At 38.4% G+C, this 18,846-nt stretch overlaps 1 protein-coding gene and 1 long non-coding RNA gene across 9 annotated transcripts in view; one reads left to right on the forward strand and one right to left on the reverse strand.

Moving 5' to 3' along the window:
• Positions 1–6,276: 6,276 nt before the first annotated feature.
• LOC146593466 (uncharacterized) lies at positions 6,277–11,924 on the forward strand. Its single transcript, XR_014896363.1, has 4 exons — positions 6,277–6,380; positions 7,011–7,136; positions 7,806–7,913; positions 11,836–11,924. It is a non-coding gene; the product is annotated as an uncharacterized LOC146593466 (long non-coding RNA).
• VPS13D (vacuolar protein sorting 13 homolog D) overlaps positions 9,205–18,846 on the reverse strand; it is a 113,834-nt gene continuing 104,192 nt past the window's right edge. For 7 of the 8 annotated variants that reach the window (XM_085309158.1, XM_085309160.1, XM_085309157.1 and 4 more), the window contains 3 exons: positions 17,279–17,410; positions 12,891–13,131; positions 9,205–12,047 (listed from right to left, as the gene is read on the reverse strand). In XM_085309158.1, coding sequence (XP_085165284.1) covers positions 11,916–12,047; positions 12,891–13,131; positions 17,279–17,410 — 505 coding nt within the window. In that variant the 3' untranslated portion in view covers positions 9,205–11,915. Of the gene's footprint in view, positions 12,048–12,890; positions 13,132–16,618; positions 17,105–17,278; positions 17,411–18,846 lie in introns of those variants that run through there. The other variant, XM_085309161.1, reaches the window with a different exon arrangement.

The following is an 18,846-nucleotide window of genomic DNA, read 5'->3' on the forward strand; positions in this document are numbered from 1 at the left end:
ATAATTGTTACCAAATCAGTATTACTGATTTCCCGCATCCTCCCACAGGTCCCTTGAGCTTCCCCACCCACTCATTTTTTTTTCTAATAATTCTCAGGCTTTCTGGCTCTACATTCATTATACCCTCTTCTGCCTTACTCTGCTAAGGTGTAAGTGTCTAGCTCTCTCCAGAGTACATTTAGGGCTTGACTGCAGTGGCTTGTGTARGCAGATACAAGCTAGAATTGAAATAGCTGGGTAGATTGACTAGTGATGGTCTCAGTAAAGCTGCAGACTGCTTTCACAGCACATCTGTTTCACTCTGCTGTGGCGATATTGTTGATAGTCTCTGAGGTAGCTAGTTCAAAGCTAGAGCAGTCATGTCCCTGTAGGCTAGTGCTGAGGTGCACAGGCTAGATTCTCTAGAGGAGGTCTGCAAAGAATTATGCTAATTATATTSCTTGTACTAGTAAAGACTTGCCACAGCTGTTCCGATTTGTGATTATAATTTCTTCTCTTTTGCAAGTACTTGTGCAGCATGCAGATAACCTATGATGCTTGTTTCTCCAACACTATGAATTGAAGTCTRTATTTTGCCATGATTTGTTTTCTCAATGTAAACATTATGCTGCTGTTGACAGCAGCCATATTTTCTTCAAGTGGCTCCTCAGTCTGGTCTCTTTTACTTGGCATGTTTGTCTGTCTTCGTGTTAACTGCTTTTCTCCTTGATCTTCTCTGTCCAGGTTCCTTCTACATCTGTGTTCTTGTTTCTTCTACCTTCCTCACTCATTTGCTCTCTTAGTATTTTCTTGTGTGTAGCAAGAACATACTTTATATTATCCAGAACTAGATGGATCTAGAGTTCATACATCTCAGAGTTGGAAAGGGTAAAGCTCTATCAGTTTAAGATGCCTATGATGAAGTATTTCGCTACATATTGACATTAGGGCATCTGAAGTCAATTTTTAGAGGTTTTTACAGCCATATTTAGACTCTTTTACAAAGTCGGAAAGAAATGGAAAACCATAGACATACAGACATGCATATGTACAGAGTTTTTTTCCCTAAGTAATAAGAATGGGATTCACCCTTCCTATTTATTAGGCGGGGGGGGGAGGAGGCATTAATAAATCTGATTTAGGGGATGAGAGTAGGGGAATGTTGGCTTATTGAAATTTGCGCTGTCAAAAATCCTTTTAGCAGGAACTGAACAGTCACTTTTGTTGGAACTAACTGACTTACTGTGGCTGAGAGGGTTGAGATGGCAACAGTTGAGCACAGGAGCATTTCCCTGAGTATTTGAAGTGATTTGTTAATTCCATGAGCAGTGACAAGGGACATGGAAAACCTCTTCAGATGACTAATAAAAAAGTTGGTCCTTATATYTTTGTTTTTTTAAAAGGAAAGAAACCTTGCTACAGATTTTCCTACAGAGGGAAGGAGGGAATACAATCTAACATTGAAGCGAGAGAGCTAAAACATAATCCATCTCTGGCACAGGATTATTATTATTCCACCCCCCCCCCCCAGCTGTATCTGTAGCTTAGTCCTCCTTGCAGAGAGGATTTGGCTAACCTGCAGTGTTTGTCCATTAAAATTTGATGGTGTGCTTACTGGCAGGAAGGAAAAAAAATCAATGGCCATATCACAGAGGATTAGAAGCCTTGCATATTCACTCACAGAACTACAGCGTAAAGAACTTTCGTCATATTTTGATAGTTTGAAGCCATGCAAATAAGTGAGATGGTCACAAGAACTGTGGCTTTTTAGCTATGTTTCTGCACTCTGTTAACTCTGCCTCAGAATAAGCTGACAGCTATTCTGTAGAAAACTACTTTCTGTTGCAACATTCTCTTGTGTTGGATTGTATTCTCTGTTCTGTTCAGGGGTGAAAAGTCCTGTCTGCCTTGTGTTGGCCTAGCAGAGTGAGCCCATGTGAAAAGAGCAGTATAGCTGCCCCCTTTCTTCCTTGAACTTTGAGTTACTCTGGAAAAGTAAGTGATAGGAATTTATGGTTGTTCTTGTGAATGTAGTAAAGCTGGCACCACAACCTGTACTTTGTCAGCAGTAGGACAGTTGAGAGAAGAAAAGCTTGGTCTAACCTTTGGTATGTTATTTATTATCACTTTGCAGCCCCCTGGAAAATGAACTTTAGAAAATTCTGAGCTGATGGTAACAGTGAACACTGAGAAAACTGGGAATCAGCAAATCCATTGTGTTGTGCTGACAGAAAGATACTGTTACAACACACTTTAGCTGCCAACTTACTGCAGTCACTCAATCCATCATGGTGGGCTGTTGGATCACAAGCCAGTGAAACTCAGCCTGGCGTGTTATTTTAGTCTTACATGGACTGTGAGATAAACGGGGCATGAACTAGCCCCCTGGCAGGGGGTCGACCCCTAGCGCCCTCATTAAAGTGCCAATCAAAAAGAGTAATGGAACAGGGAATGGAAAGCTGGCTTCTTCAGCGTGTTACGGCTCTCAGTCTGAGCAACTTTCACAAGCCAAAGGAAACATTTTTCCTCTGAATAGGAGCCAGACTTCCAGAAATACCTTCTCTCTCCTTGGCTCTGGGAGAGCAAATGCCGAAACTCTACTGTGCATCTTGCTTGTGGTGGAAACCTGTTCCCAGCTGTTACCTGTTCAGCACAGGTAGCGTGAAGAAGTGTTGAGGAATGCAAGGGTGTAGGAAGGATGTAGATGCTTGTTGCTGTGGAATATGTGCTGTGATTGAGTTCATCCTTGACTGGCTAGTGGCACAGTTTTTATTGCAAATGGGTGTTACTTCAGCATTTGTGAGTGAAAGATGCAAAGATGTGTACAAAGTGAGAAAGTGGTTCTTATAGTTTCCATGATTATTTCAAACTTCCACCAGATCCCACAACAAACAGATCCTGCAATAATACCATAATCATAGAGTGAATATATAGCTAAGGCTCAGGCATTCATGTAGTACTAAGCTGCTGCTTATGGATGATTAGCTTTTCAAATAGGCCCATAACCTCAACTTTCACAATTGATGCTTGTTTTTGAAATTCTTGTTCATCCAACAGTGCTGATGGTATGAGAATTTCTGTGCCTCCTGTGATACCTCAGAGGTTTCTGATACATATTTTCCAGGTCAACTTCCTTTGATATGTGGTAGCTGCACAAGATGTAGCTACTGAAAAGAAAAAGGTATGTGAATGTGTCTTAGTTATGTGRATTTACCACTTGAAATCAGGAAGTGCAGCTGGGAAGTTAGCTCTTAAACCTAGTTATAAATGTCAACTGTTGATGTGATCTTTGTAAGATCTTACGATCTTCGTAAATGTTTATTTTTGCTGACAACCTTTTATCAGCAGAGATTAATTTTTCCAGGTGGATATTTGTTTGTTTTTTTAGTACAATTTCTTTAATGGATGAGATCAGCAATTGGAATTAGTGTCAATTGAGCAAACGTACAAGTAGTAATTAGCTTCATGCTTCAAGATGCAGTCCTGATCAGTGTGCGTAATAGACTCTCCTGCCAGGTCACTAACAAGTTGTCCGAATTTCAGGTTGGCGCATGGCATACTGAGGCTGGTACAGATTAGAGAGGACCTTAAGAAGCATTAGAGATGGCAGTAAATAGCATAATCTGAGGTTCAGATAGCAAGTAAACAGCATGGTTGGAGGCCAGCTTTATAGTGAACTAGATTAGAAGTTTATCACAGAATGGTTGAGGTTGAAAGGGACCTCCGGAGATCATCTAGTCTAGTCTCCTTGCTCAAGTAGGGTCACCTACAGCATGTTAGACAGGATAGCATCCGGGGTGGGGATGGGGGGGTTGAATATCTCCAGAGAAAGAGACTTCACAGCCTCTCTGGGCAGCCTGTTCCAATGCTCTGTCACTCTCACAGTAAAGAAGTTCTTCCTTACATTCAGGTGGAACTTTATGTGTGCTCTTGTATTCTCTTATTTTGCATATGCAAAAACTTTTTGAACTTGGAGTGTGAGAATGTAGTTTCTAGAAAACCTCCTGAAGACTCACAGAGCACCTTCTGTTATACCACAAATGAAGATGCACTGTGGCCCAGAAGATAATACTAAATATCCTCCTCAAATTTCTGGAATGTTTGCCTCAAATAACGTTCCCTCCATACTTAAAGATTAAAAGAAGTCCAGAAAGAAAGATTGGTACACAAAGGTTTTGTTAAAGAGACAAGAACTGTTTAGTGAAAATCACAAGGTGCTTAGTTATTATCATGATGGGTTTTGAATGAATATAGTTCTTTGTTGTTTAAAAAAGATGATGAGGTTGTGACCACATTAATATAGTCCACTTTTATCTGGGGGGTGCAGTTCCCTTCTCTGGCTCCATGTTTTGCTTGCTTACTTTTAAAGAACTTAGTTCAGCTGCTTCCAGAGCAAATGTGATGCCAGCAAGGCTTTGAAGATCCAGCGCTGAATAGCAAATGATAATTTAGCAATCCAGTTGCAAGGTTTTAATTTTCCTGGCTGGAAAGAGCAGGTGAGCTAGTGAGTTCCTGTTTGAGGTGTACTTTTTCCAGGGGAGAAGGGTGAACATGAAAACAGTTCTCCTGTGTCTGAATCTGGCAGAGCGGTGATTAACACTGAGAGTAAAACTGTTTTTGTCAAGTTTGTCTTGACAGAATCGTTCGGGATTGTTTTTTCAGTATCCCCTGGTTTCTAACGTTCCAATACTTGTTTGTACAGCAGGAACCTATTTGCTTACATATATTTTCTACTTGTATTCTGAGTATTGTGTAAAAAAATAAGGATTATAGATTGTATTATAGAAAAAAAAACTTAAGAAAAAGATTCATTTGTCTGGTAGGTTGCAAGTGGATGCATGATCCCAGACAGGAGCACAGCCTAACCTAGTGTTCTTATTGCAGCCACCCGTTTTCATATCTGCTATTTTTACTTTATCTCCATGCCATACTGTTCTTGTAAACTGCTTTTCTAGAGTGTTATGAAGCTACAGTTGAACTATACTGCGATTAAGATGTGTAAGTAAGTGGGAGCAAGATCCCMGGTTCTGATGCTGGCCTTGCATTTTACTTAGGTATGCGATCTTAGTCAAGATACTGAACTGCTCTCTAGTTTTTAGTTTAACTGTCTGAATTTTGGCCAAATCCTACTCATTCGTACCACAGGAGTGTTGTTTTGCTCCTGTGAAATGTCTTAAATTTTCTCCTGCACTTAGACTGTGTAGAGTAATGTGTTTTTCAAAGCTGGTCTGAGGCTCAGTAGCACACAGTTGGAAAGGGGGGGGTAACTGGTGGTGATCTTGAAGTTAACATGTCAGGCGCTTGGCCTTACAGAACAAGAGTGGGTGGTGGAGTCTGGCCCTGCAGACCTGTGATGGGCTTTTTTCCCATCAAAACACTATACAGGAACAAATTTTTGTCACGTGATTGATTATGCTGTTACCTAAAGGTTTGTACTGCTGCCTATAGATTACTTGTAGAGGCCTTGGAGTACAATCATCAGATAATGGTGACTTACCCGCCAAAGCGAAAACACGTATTTGCTGCTGCCACATCAGGAGAGAATTGTATTACCCCTTACTTGCTTAATACATTTTAGTCAAAACCAGACTTGATACGTGAGCATCTGGTAGCACCTAAATTTTAGACAAGCTTGAGAGTATTGGAAAATGATTCCTGAATGGATGGATGGTTGATATGATAGATTTTTTTTTTCTTTTATTTGGTAAAATTTTTAGAGGGTTGCAGTGTTCAGGGGACCTATGCTTTGAGGGTGCGGAAACAATTGTTCTGTAGCCCTTATACACAATCCTTGTCCTTTGGGTGACCCATCCATTTATCCAAAATGTAAACGCACATGAAAGCTGTTTACTTATCTCCTGGCCTTTTAGTACTTTTGAGTCAGACCAGAATAGGCCTGAGGTGCAAGGTTATTCTTATCCAGAGAGAACTGTTTGTGCTGGGCACATTGCTTGGGCAATAGTTTGTCGGTTACAAAAAACCCCTTGTGATACTGGAGTCCAGTTGTATTAAGACAACAAGGCTGTATAACAGGCCATTAATAGAACTGATATAATGCAGTAGGCATGCATTTCTTATGTAACTGCATTTAGCTCCAAGTTTATTTTTATTTCTATGCTAGAATGTGCTGTAGTTCCACTGAGGAAAACAGCGAAAAAGTTTTTTGTTTTTTTTTTCCCAGTGTTTGTCAGTGGCTAATGAGTAACTTTTTTTTCTGGCAAGCTTCCTTTCATATGACTAATACTGCAGTCTATTGTATGTATGAGACGTGCAAACCCAGTCACAGTGGAAGGACCCAGCATTATATATGACACATCTGGTGCTGTTTTTACTCACGTTCTCCCACTTCAGAAAATCTGATGATGGAAGAGCTAAGAAAGGAATACTACTCAGAGAAATTGGTCTGTATCTTCTATTAAGGAAACATTTTCTCAGCTAGGTAACTCCATGGTATTACTGAGGCAGATGGATTTAAGACTGYCAGAGTATTGGGCAACTACCATAGACAGAAGCTAACCAAGCTGTAATAAATTTGGACTGATGTTATAAGTGGGGAAATGAAAGTGTTTTGGCCTTAGCCCCACTGTTGATAAAACTAAGTATCATAATGTGTACTGCTTAAGGGTTTGCCATGAAGCCTGAATTTTACATAATTCTGGACTGGAATCTTGGCACGGTCTGTTTTTTTCCAGAGAGTAAGGCTCTGTGTTTCCTCTTTATAGTAACTGCTTTTAAGAATAGAGAAGCTGGGAGTATAGCCATCCCTTTTCAAGACAAGTTTCTTTGTGTGGTTTTTTTTTTTAGTGTGCGTGTGTGTGTGCGCGTGTGTGTGTGTGCATGTGCGTGCATGCATATACATACACCCCTGCCGCCCCTTTGTTATTCTTTGTGAGAAACCAAGTTATGTAACTGGAGTTGGAACAACTGTTGCACTAGTAAAATTGCGGGGAGGGGGGTTTGTTTTTTTCATCTTTGCAGCTGCTTGTAACCTGAAGAAAACTTGTTCCTAGAAACCTGCTTTTCATTTCCAGATACCAGAAGTGAAATCATTGTGATACTAGCAAATAGAGGAATGTTCTACAAGGAAGAGAAACAGAGCAAGTAAGGTTATTCCTAGAGGAGTCATCATCTGGTGATTTGTACAATGTAGGAAACAGGTCAGTGCTGAACTCTGCCTACAGCTTTCTTCTGGAGATTAGGCTACCAAAAAAAAAAAAAAAAAAAAAAAAAGGTAGAGCATCCAAACGAGTGTGCATGCTTGCCTGGGATTCTAGATAATCTTCTGTTAATGAAAAAAAGATACAAATGCAGTTGAGGAAATGGGATAGCAAATATACCAAAATATCATTGTTACAGGGGAACGTTATGGTTAGATTTCTATTTTGAGAAGCAGGACTTCTAGCCACTTACTTATCATTCTATCCACAAAGATACAAGCACTACACTTTTTCAGTAAACAGAATTTATTACTTGAGTTGTTCAGGTAGTATCTAGTTGATTTATTGGAAAATTTTGTTCAAGAGTAGTAGGAGAGGAAGGATGTTGTCCATGTCTTAGGTGCTGTTGACYTCATTTCAGGCATACCTCATTTCGTATTTTCTATTTCACTGCCTGTACTTAATTTGAAAATTGCTAAGTGTAAGTAGCTAAGTAAAAACACGTTGTTTAGGGTTCAGTAGTGACTGTAATGAAAACTCTGTTTCAGTTTGATCTTAACATAATACATGCAGAATATAACACCTGTGCCAAAAAAGGTGTGAAAGTTAGCAAGGCTTTTTTCTGGTTTATCCTGCCATTTTAGAAAACTCATTTCTCTTCTTCCAAAGGTTGTGAACAGGCAGACACTGTATCTGCTCATTCTACCTGGACTGTTGGAGCACCTGTTACCAGCTGAAGACTTCTTCCAGCAATTGTAGCTAGTTGCAAAGCACAAAGTAAGTGGTGAGTGATGTGCATTTTGCCTGTTTCAGGGACCATATAATGCATGTGTGCTTTTGCAGTACAAGCCTGTTAACCAGATTTCGGCTGCTGTTTTCTCAGTGAAAAGCAGTCCTAGTGGCCTTGTCACATTCTTGATATCTATGAGCCTATCATAGGGCTTAAAACAATCCTAAAATCACGAATGGGCAAGTAAGAACTAATAGTGAAAAAAACATAATAACAGTTGTTATTACATAAACATGAGTTATGCTAGTTTGTTTGTTTGTTTATTTATTTACTTGTTTAATGTGGGCTATTTTACATCTTTGACCGCTCCAAATACAAATTTTATTTGCTGAGCTTGAATGGAATAATGATTTTTGTTAGCTGCCTGTGATGACCTCTGTCTGGAAAGCAAAACTTAGAATCCTYAATAAAAACTGAACTAGCGGCATGGTGATCATGCAGTCTAAAGTAAAGTAGCAAATACCTCGTTTTGATTGCTTTGTCAGATACAGGGTGAGGGGTGAGTTTTAGGCTGCGAGCCCCCCCCCCCCAACTATATTCATGCCTAAATTACCATTTATTGGCAGTACGTTGTTTTACTTAACTCCAGCAGAAAAAGTACTGTAGAGCTTGGGTAGGTAACCTGTATTCCGCTGAGTTACTGCAGCACAAAAGCATTTCTTTATTGTTGTTGCTCTTCATTCACATGTGTAAGCAAGATATCTCSATTTTAATTAAGTATAATTAAATTTTATTTATTCAATTTACTATTATTTTCCTCAAACATTTCAGTAGCTTAGCATCTCAATTTCCCACTGCTAAATGACTTTGTGAAAATGAGACTATCTCAGACGCAGAAGTCTGAGTGTCCGGATCAGAGAAATGCGGTGCAAGTCTGGATTTGATCTACCCTGACAACCTAAATTCCAAGGGAATTGTCTATTTCATACTTCAAGTATCAGACCTGTGTGGTGAGAAAGCAGCTTGGTATCTATTCTGCCCCCACCAAAGGTGTTCATGGAACTTAGAAATGACTATTTCTGTATCCCTGATAGTTGTTCTCTTAATTAATTAATTGTTTTTGTAAACAAGGGGGGGCAGGATGGAGAGGATGTAATCAGTTTTCTTTATTTTGTGTCTTCAGATTCATATACGGACAGTGGTGGTTTTACATATCAGTAGCAGCTCCAGCAAGAAAAGGAAGTTGGTCTGGGTGGACAGAGAAGCGTGTAGGACTGTATGGGTAAAAGCCAAGSAAACAGTCAACAACAGAGTATTTTTAACATAACACAGTGCAGCATGGGTTTATAGGGCTTTTAATACAGCCTAAAGGTCAGTGGGGCATTTCCATCTTTATTAGCATTCTGTTGTTCTCAAAAAGTAGAGATGAATGGCTACTTAGAAAAGATAGCAACAACTTCCTGTAAAGTTTAGCAAATGAGCATGAAATAGCATTTTCTTGCATGAACTGTATTGGCTGTGTTCTAAAAATAGACAGTAACACAGATTCTTCCCCCTATRCACTAACCAATGAATGTTCTCCCCTCACCCCTGCAATTTAAGTCTTCCACTGCTGTTATTACAGCATTCTGACCTCTTCAAGTGAAACCAGGTTGAGGGTGACTGTCTTCATAACGCTCAGTCTGAAGAACTGCACATAATTTGGTAAATTGACTATTAGGTTGAACACAAGGTGTAAGCAGACAAGACAAGGTCTTAAGAATTTAAGTGAAAGTTGAAGACTTTCATTTACTTGTTGTCCACATCCTCCAAAAGCTCTTGGAATCTGAAAGTTATATTTACTCAGTGCTAGTTGTGCCAAAACCAGTAGGAAAGTCCATAGTAAAAGTTCTGAAATTATATAAAAATAGTTGAGTGAGTTAGTTACAGCAACAAATAACATCATTTGAACTGCCCCCCCTTCACCCCCCCCCCAAGAAAAAAAAAAATCCATCCTAGAATAGTAACATACCTGAAGAGCCTAAGCCAATTACAGTCCATGGCCCAGATGTCCTGCTAGGCTAGTGGGCTACAGTCTTTCAAAGTTTAAGTGATGCTTTATTTAGTCATTATCACCAGCCAAAGAACAGGTTAAACTCTTTCCAAAAGGAATAAAGAAACAAGCAAATTAATCCATGATCTACTGTGGCTCCTCAAGTTCAGGTAACTCAGGTGTAGTGCCAAACTTTTTTCAGGTGTTTGCAACTCAGCTCCTGCTTATTCAGCTACTGCAAAATTTAAGTATGTATGTATGTAAGCCATTTTCCTCTAAAGTCTCAATGCAAACTTGACCATTCATTTTCTCCCTCCCTTTCTAACTTTTTTTTTTTTTTTAAACAACAGTAAAGAACTTTACAGGAGAGAGTAGCAGCAAGAAGGCCTTAATGGCAGAGTTCAACAGGACATGCATGTTAAAGCACTGTTGAGCCAATACACTTGTCAAATTCTACATTTTACTTAAAAATTAATTATACAGAGAAATATACAAAAATGATGCATTAAATCAAGTTTCATTTGCGTAATGGACCTTTATGGATTTTGATTTCCAGTCACAGACTATACACACATCCACAGTAACCACATTTTCTCCTTACATAGTAAGCTTCTACCTTTCACATTACAGGAGTTAAAAATTGTTTTTCTCTACCCTTCAGTTTAAAAATACTCTCGTATGCCTTTATGAAAGGATATGAAAAGATAAACTAATTTGAAAGTAAAACTGTAGTGGACTTCCTATTTTGAGTCAAAAGTTTACAAAATAACACTTGAAGAAAGTCTCCTGAAATCTGCAAAAGATCATTCAACAGTTCTGGGAAAATCATGTGCTTATACTTCAGCCTTGCACAGCAAATCCAGATTGCATTCAGGCATTTAGCACACTTGCTGTACCATCACCAGAGATAAATAAAAATAAACCCTTACAGTTCTGTTGGTTTCCCTAGGTTTTGTGACTAAAGGTATAATATACTCATTCTTTGATCTCTAGCTTTGTTAAAGTTGATAAGACAAATACTGATTTGATATAAACATTTGCAGAAGTATATTATTTTTATTATTTCAAACGGTCTACCTTTGAAGAGGTTTTCATTAGCACAAGTAATGCAGTGATACATATTTCTTTTCCCTTCCAGGCATTTTCGGTTCAAGCCAATGCTAGCAGCTTTCCACAGTATCTAGCCAACTATATTAACTTACTGAATCAGAACAGAGGGGAAAAACTGAAGTTACAGACTTCAGTTTCCAAGGTTGTTCACTTGAACTGTTCTCAAAACAACTTGGAAGCAGGGGCCTCCAGACATGCAGATGTTGCAAAGTTTGAGTTCTGTAATCRGAATAGAATCGGCTTGTTTTCTAATACATTTTCAAAGTAATTGAATTAGTGAKCCCTCACTGCAATATTTAACAAAACAATCCAATTCTTTTGTTAAAACAGAGGAGGAAATTTCAGTGGAACACTAGGTACACATGCATTTAACTGTACCACTAATTTGGAATAAAACCCCAAACCAAGCAGTGCACCCTTTATCACAGTGTTAAGCAGAGCTACAGACAGCTGCAGTTAACTATTTTTTTTAACCTTTATCTACTTTCCTGTACTGTGAAAAGGAGAGCAAGAGAGAGAGAGAATATGGATAGTTTCAGTTAGTGCAATAAGACTCAGTACAGCTTCTTTGATTTCTTTACACAGTAAACAGACTTTTATATATACCAACACCCTGGTCTGGACTTCCTTATTTACATCAAATACTGTTTTACATATATACAGGTTAGCAAAATACAGGGCTTCTCCCAGAACCAAATGCATTTCAACTATATTTTTGTTATATAATTACTGAAAAAAGAAAAGACACCAGCAGCCCACCACCCTTATTTTCTCACTCACAATGATTCCATTTAGTAAATACTAAAATGGACTTTATTTCCTTCCAGTGTTGTACTTTCTCTAGTTACAGAAAACCATCAGCTCCAGATTGGTACTTGCACTTCACTCGGGCAGTAAGGAGGATGTTTCAGCAGTCCAGCTCCAGTTGTTCTTGATTTTCACTGAGTCTCAACATAAGCTGTTGTTCATAATAAAGGCTCTTTGCATAGTTTATTTCTTGAGATAGCTTTACTGCAAGAACTTCAGATTTTACATGGACCTGCAAAAATAAGTATTTTGTTATGTAGCACTAATGTTGTCTGAAGTAGAATATAGTTTTCATTTCTCCATTAATTGAAAGGATTGGATTGGCTGTTTTTCAAGTCTCCTGTAACAAATAGAGATGTTTAATGGTGATTTCTTTCCTTCTCAGTGCTGAGGCTGAAATACAGAAGGAGTGAGCGTGATGCAGGTAATAAYAGAAAGGTATTTTAGGAAGAGAGCAGAAACCATCTTGCAATATTTGAAGTTACCTCGTTTGCCTCCCTTCCTTTCATCTGGCTTGTCTGTTTGGAATGTAAACTGACTTGGGTCAGGGGTGAGCTTGTAAACTTGTCTGTAAAATAGACCCCTGAACAACTACTGTAAGGAAGCAAAAAAAATGTGAGGTTTAGCAGTGAGAGTTCTGATCAACTTAAATATGCATGACATAAAGAGTCTTTTCAGTCTTAGATATTCTGCAGTAAAAAGTGGCATGTGTGTGAGGAGAACAAAAAGCTGTAAGTAATAAATATAAGGCAAAGTACTTAAGTTCAGTGTATTATGTATTGTAAAACTAAAAAGTCCTTTTCAGGTAAAGAACTGTTTTCCCTATTTTAATTTCAGCCTTCAGGAAAAAAGCTGAGGGAAAAAACCCTATAATCTGAATCAGTTTAAGGAGCAAGTTCTTTTGTCTCATAAACTTTTCTAGCAGCAGCTATTTACACTGTTGAGAGAAGAAAGTTTCATTGTTACGCAGCATAGGAAACAACACTAATGACATCAAACACTTTCAGAATTAGTATATACATTAAGGGGGGAAAAAAACCCTGCATGAATGAAGTCAGAGGTGCTAGATCCTTACCATTGGTTTTTGTTGTGATGGGCCAGGCATTGCTACACCACTGCTTGTATTAACAGCTTTCTTCGTCAACTGTACATACACTTTCCCATGATCTTTTGAAACAAGGCAGTGATAGAGATCATCATACTTGACTTCTAGGAAGATGGCCTCACGGTCTGCATAGTCACCACTCTTCAGGAAATAAACAGCCTTAGATGAAATGAGAACACAGTAGCTGTCTATGTTCTCCACTGCTATAAAGCTAAGGGAGGGAAAAAACAAACATCATTTGAAGATAGACAACTGTAACAAATGTCTTAATCTGTTCCGTTTCAGATGYGCTTTAGAAGTTTTTCTGAAAAATTAATAGCATTATATGTACAATTCATTTGTATTTRAAGTGTTATAAAAAGAGAACTGAGCAGTACCCCCTTCAGTTTAAAAAAAAGTTTGTACTGTAAATCAAATACAAGCACTAAATGTTAGGCTTCTAGCTTTGGACATAAAAAGGGCGTATACAGGCATCCTTTAACGAGGCTTAGAAAGAGTATTTTCCTTGCATTTGAACACTGCAAGCCCTGATTTTGTAGTTTAATTGTAACTTCAGTTCTATTGCTGATTGTGCGAACAGTATGCAGATATTTATGACTGCAGCACTATCCTYCTATATTTCACACCTACTCTGCTTCGTTTTGCCACATACCTCCCTCCCCCTTAGAAGCAAAGAACAAGTTTAACCTGCTGCCTGGATCAGTAGCTAGARAAGAGAAATTAGCTGTTTAACGTGGTGGGTGAAAGGTTAAGCAGCAAGCAGATTTCCCCAGAGAGATTAGTCTAAGTGATGAATAGGGGAGGCAGAAAGGATGAATTAAGAAGATTGAGAATTATGATGTCCAAAAAGGTTGATGTGTAAAAATAGCAGTAAGGAATGCAAAAGTGAAATAGGTACTTTACACACAAACACTTCTTCCCAGCTCTGATTTACTACTAAACGAATGTTGGTAGATTCTTAGAATTAAATTTTGGTTTATAACTCAAAGAGTGCTAAATGGAATTRCACTCTGTCAAAAGTCCACAAGGACATAAACATACCTGTAAGAATAAGATTCTCCTGCTGTCAGGTAGGTTCAAATTTACTGTTCTCTGAACTGTTGTTTTTACAAGTCTGTCCACTGTTGCACTGATGTGTTATGCAAAATGCTCAACCAGTTACCAACACTGCAGTCAGCTCTATCATTTACGTAACACTTTGAACAAATGACTCTGAGCTACATCTGAACAAAGCTTTAGCAAGAAACGGAATTTTTATAATCAAAAACATTTCAAAAGGTCAGATCATAATTTCTTATGAAGACTTAATGAAAGAATTATTCCAGTAATTTTCTGTTACGAGTTTCCTGAAAGATGTTACTTTGCACTGAACTTGCCTTTTCCCTGCCCTACACCTCCTAGCAATGTCATCTTACAAATGCTCTTACTTCCATAAACTTGAAAAAGGCATACACACTCATCCAACGKAGCTACTAAAACTTTCATTTAAGTGCTGAGAAGAGAGCATGGATATTCAAAACAACAACAAAAAACCCTGTAATGTTGCACTTACCCTGCTGCAATCTTGAAAGAAAATGCTTAATACAGAACTGAACTGGAGAAATAGTTTAGCGAAGTGTGTTCACTGTATGTCAAGGAAACAGACAAAAATTTACATTTCACCATTAAAAAAACATAGGTGAGAGACATTAATACAGTTATTGAAAAAAGCAGTTGTCTCTCAGTTTTCCTTTGGAGTTCATCCTAATTGATTAATTTCAAAAACCTTACCTAAAGGTTGGAAGAGTTGCCTCTTTTTTTTTTTTCTTTTTTTCTTTTCTTTTTTCTTTTTTCTTTTTTTTTTTTTTTTTTTTTTTTTTTTTTTTTTTTTTTTTTTAAGAGATGTCATACAAGTCTTCATTTTCAAACACAGCAGCATTATGGCCTGCAGATTAATCCCTCTCCTTAGAGCACACAGGTACAGAACTCATACAGTATTTTACAAAGATAGTTCAATTACTGTGGGACCAGAGGGAACCTGCTAGCACATTTGCCACCTTCACTTCTTTTCCAGCAAGGAAAGAACATGAAAAGGTGATTTTTTTCAGAAATTCGTAATACAGTATCACTGTTTTAGGCAACTGTGACAGCAAACTTAATAAATTCTAGAGGGCTTTGTATACCTTTCAGAAGGAGAACAGCTGTTTTCCAGTGTACTGTATTGCAGTCTTAAGGCCTTCCTCCACATGGATGCAAAGTGCCAAAAGCTACTCTTAAGTTCAGTGGAAACAACCAGGAAATTGGACCACAGCGGTTTTTTTGATCGTTACTTTTGTTTTTGTTTTTTTGTTGTTTTTCCTAAAGATCAGAGTGTATCTCTAATTTTTCATACAAAATTGTCAGTGGTGTCATGTGTGTTTTGAGAAGTGGAAACAAGACAATTTTATGGTGAAGCGTAGAAACATTAGCTAATTTGTAATTCAGGCTCTACATTTTGTTCTAAGTTTGAGTCATGCATCATTGCCCATTCTCTCTTGCCAACTCTTATTTCTCTGTGCCTAGTTCTCAAAACACACGTTTAACCTTTTAAGATACTACTTTGAGATACTACTATAGTTTTTTTAAACAAACCCATACTTCTGTGCTATTAAAAAAATCTCAAATTAATAAAATGAAAATTAAATGAAACATGATCCAGTAGAACAAAGCAGAAGCAACTAGATCTCTGGAGAATTTGTGGGTTTTTAACAACATCAGGAAGTAATTACACAATATTTTCCAGAAGTGAAACAGTGAGCCTAACTGGAAAAAAATGTGGAAACATTTAGTTAGAACAGTAGAGCAAGGTATTAAACCCCCTTTTATGGATTTAACTCTGAAGGAAGATATGCAAATAATCAAGTCTTTAAATGTGTTTTTGATTACGATACTAGGATAAAAGTCAGAGGCATAATTTTGTACTTACTTTCCATGACAAGGAACACTGTTTTCTTGTTGAATGATGTTCGTAATGGTGAAAGTTACAGTAAATGAACAATCTGACTGTTAAGAGCTCACAGATTTGCTTACAGGGTACACTTGTGAAAAGTTCATGCTAAAGTTTGTCACAAATTGGCCTCATCCAGTTTTCCCAACTTAGAGCCAGATCTGCGTGATAGCATGAAGTCTCTCAAATGAGATGAAAACAGGAYAGGAAGGGTGTAGAACTATGGGATTGCAAGGAAGTGGCACACTACAAACTCTTCCTTGCAGGTGGCTGAAGGTAACATCCTGACTGGCACGAAGCTTTCAGTGCCTGATCATTGCTATCGGTGGAGTTAAAATAGCCTGCTGAGTTTGTACATCCCTCTTAAGAGGATCACTATCATGTTTCACTCTTCTTTCCCCTCTCTTTTGGTACAACAGTACAGAGAGACCAGTGTAAATAATGAACTATGCCTAAAGACCCTAATCCAACAAACTCACATGTCCTGTAGAAACATACAGATAGTTTCCTGGGCATTAACTCTAKAGACATTTTTTCATACTTTTCAAAGCTGATCCCTTACTATATGCTGTTTTCACTTGCTTTCATGCAGATTTAAGCAAGGCGTTCAAGCCCAGATGCTCCATCAGTTTTGCACATACGACCCATTCAGGTTATTTAGTACTAACTCTCCTGGTGTCATTCCCCCCCCCCCCCGAAAAAAATACACATATTTTTATATATATTTGCAACTTATTTCAGTCTTTTAAGTGTAAACAGGCTTAGCTCAGGAATAGCATGTACCACTGACCCAAGTTAGCTTCTCACATTTAAACCAAGGCCAATTCAGAGTACACAAGTAAGCGATCAGTGCTTGTGCATGTATTGCTCCCACGGAACAACTACCAACTTTCTGTAGGCCTTCAACTGTGAAAAATAGCGAGAAGACAGCAGAGACGTAACTGAAGAGAAGTTAGCTGTATCTGTACGTTAGTGTGTTAAAGAGGAAAGAGAGTGTGAGTCCTACCAACAGGTACTTGTTTTATCAAAGCACAGTGAGGACATAYGTTAAATGGACTGAGATTTCTTCTTCTGTAAAGACAAGAGTGGCAGCTAGGCTCATTAAAGCGTAGAGTCAGAAACCAAAGCTCTGATTCTTCCACAGACAGCCTACCTTGCAGTTAAAGACAAGTGATCTACAGGAGTCCCATGGCACCTGCATTTGTCTGTTGTATATAGTCTGTGGAAAAGCCATGGTAGAAGTCATCAGGTGCTCGTGCTGTGCTGCTAGCCAGCATCAAGAGTAAAAACAAATGAAGTGTGAGTGAGTGAGTGTGTGTAAGATCAGTCTCTCTTTCCCAAAGACACAAAGATAACACGTAGCTACTTAGYAATTGTGTAAGTCAGTACTTACAACTCATCTTGGATGTTGTCAGTCAGTTTAAACAGCTGTTCTTGTCCTTCTGCTTGACTTCCTGAATAGCGGGGCAGGAGTCCTTGAGGACCTCTACAGCAGCGTGGCTTTCTCACTCTCTCAGCTTGTGTCCTACATAGAAAGTAGGTAAAAAAAAATTACCACAACAGCAGTGCTCTTCCTTCCACKTCAACCTGTCAGCACACAAAGTTGTATTTATTCTGAAATATAAGGTGTGACAACGCTTTTAAAATACAGAGTCTTCATTAATACTCACTGCATATGGATTCTGTAATAGGAAGACATGGTGTCATCTCATACGGTTCTACATTCCAAATATTTCTCAGTTACGTTCTACAGCTAGGAGGCATTATGGTAAACAAACATGAAAAAGCAATCTAAACCCAGTAGTCTGCAGGTTTTCAGATATACGCATTAGTAGAGTTCTGCTGATCTGATTGTTTCTTTTGCTTCTCTACAGAAAGCAGAGTGCACTGAAGACAGAGCTCATCATACTGATGGACAGAGTGTCATTAGGTTGAAAATTAAGGGGCTATGGAAATAGGGAAGCTCAGTCAAGTTAAAGACAGAAGAAAAATCCTGAGTCAGAGCCTCTGTAGCAGATTTAACATACTTCGCCTTTCTTGAGTGTATATAAAAACAAGCAAACTACCACCCTAACACAGGGCCTTAGAGACACCAGAGGTTGATACTGGCCATAGTGCTAATGAACTGCAAGCTAGGTTCCTCCCTTAGCAGTATTTTGTTAAAAAACAAAAAAAAGAAAAAAGAAACCCAATATTCTGAATTCCTTTAAGCCTTTGGAACGCCCTACCCCTGAAGAATTGTGTTACAGGCTGCCTAGCCCTGCTTTATTCTCTGCCCTTTCCCAATAGCATCACTCTGGGACTGCTGTGCTTTTTCATMTCTCTTTCAGGCTATTGCCATTGTTAATTTTTCAAACCAAACGCACYATTTCTGATTAGCCACTTCCCAACTTTATACTTAGTAAAGACCCTGTACAATGAACTTTATCCCTTTTTGATCAAAAGATTGGGGGAAAACATACGCAGCAACACATTTTCTTTTTAAGCTGCTTGGCAATAGCACATTAGAGGACYTGCCTTCTAAGCTTTGCTTTCTGCAGATGTTTTCTCTGGAGCCTTGTTTCTGTGGTACCTTTCCTCTTCAGCAATCCTGTGCAACAAATGTACCCTTTTAAAATTTGTTTTCCTTTGAGTCTTTGACATCCCTGCCTTCTAATCATGACATACTTTTTCACTGCAGTAAACACGGTTTGTAGAGAGTATTTTRCATGTCATTCATGACTTAAATTTGACCTCAGTGCTCTTACTGAGTGACTGAGCTCAGTGTGTTTTGTTGATACAAAACAGATCAATGATGGTCAATCTATTTTGCAAACAAGGTGTAGAAGCCAAAGATACTGGTTGTACAGCACAGCAGACAAAAACATCGGCCAGTATATAGGGATCAATCTGGTAAGTTTGTTCATTAGATGGTTGTATCACTGAACTAAAGTTACAGTGGCTCAGAAGCAGCACTTGCCA

The sequence above is a fragment of the Rhea americana genome, unplaced genomic scaffold (assembly GCF_003343005.1).
Source record: "Rhea americana isolate MKP2758 unplaced genomic scaffold, rheAme1 scaffold_293, whole genome shotgun sequence".
In the NCBI taxonomy this organism is placed as follows: Eukaryota; Metazoa; Chordata; class Aves; order Rheiformes; family Rheidae; genus Rhea; species Rhea americana.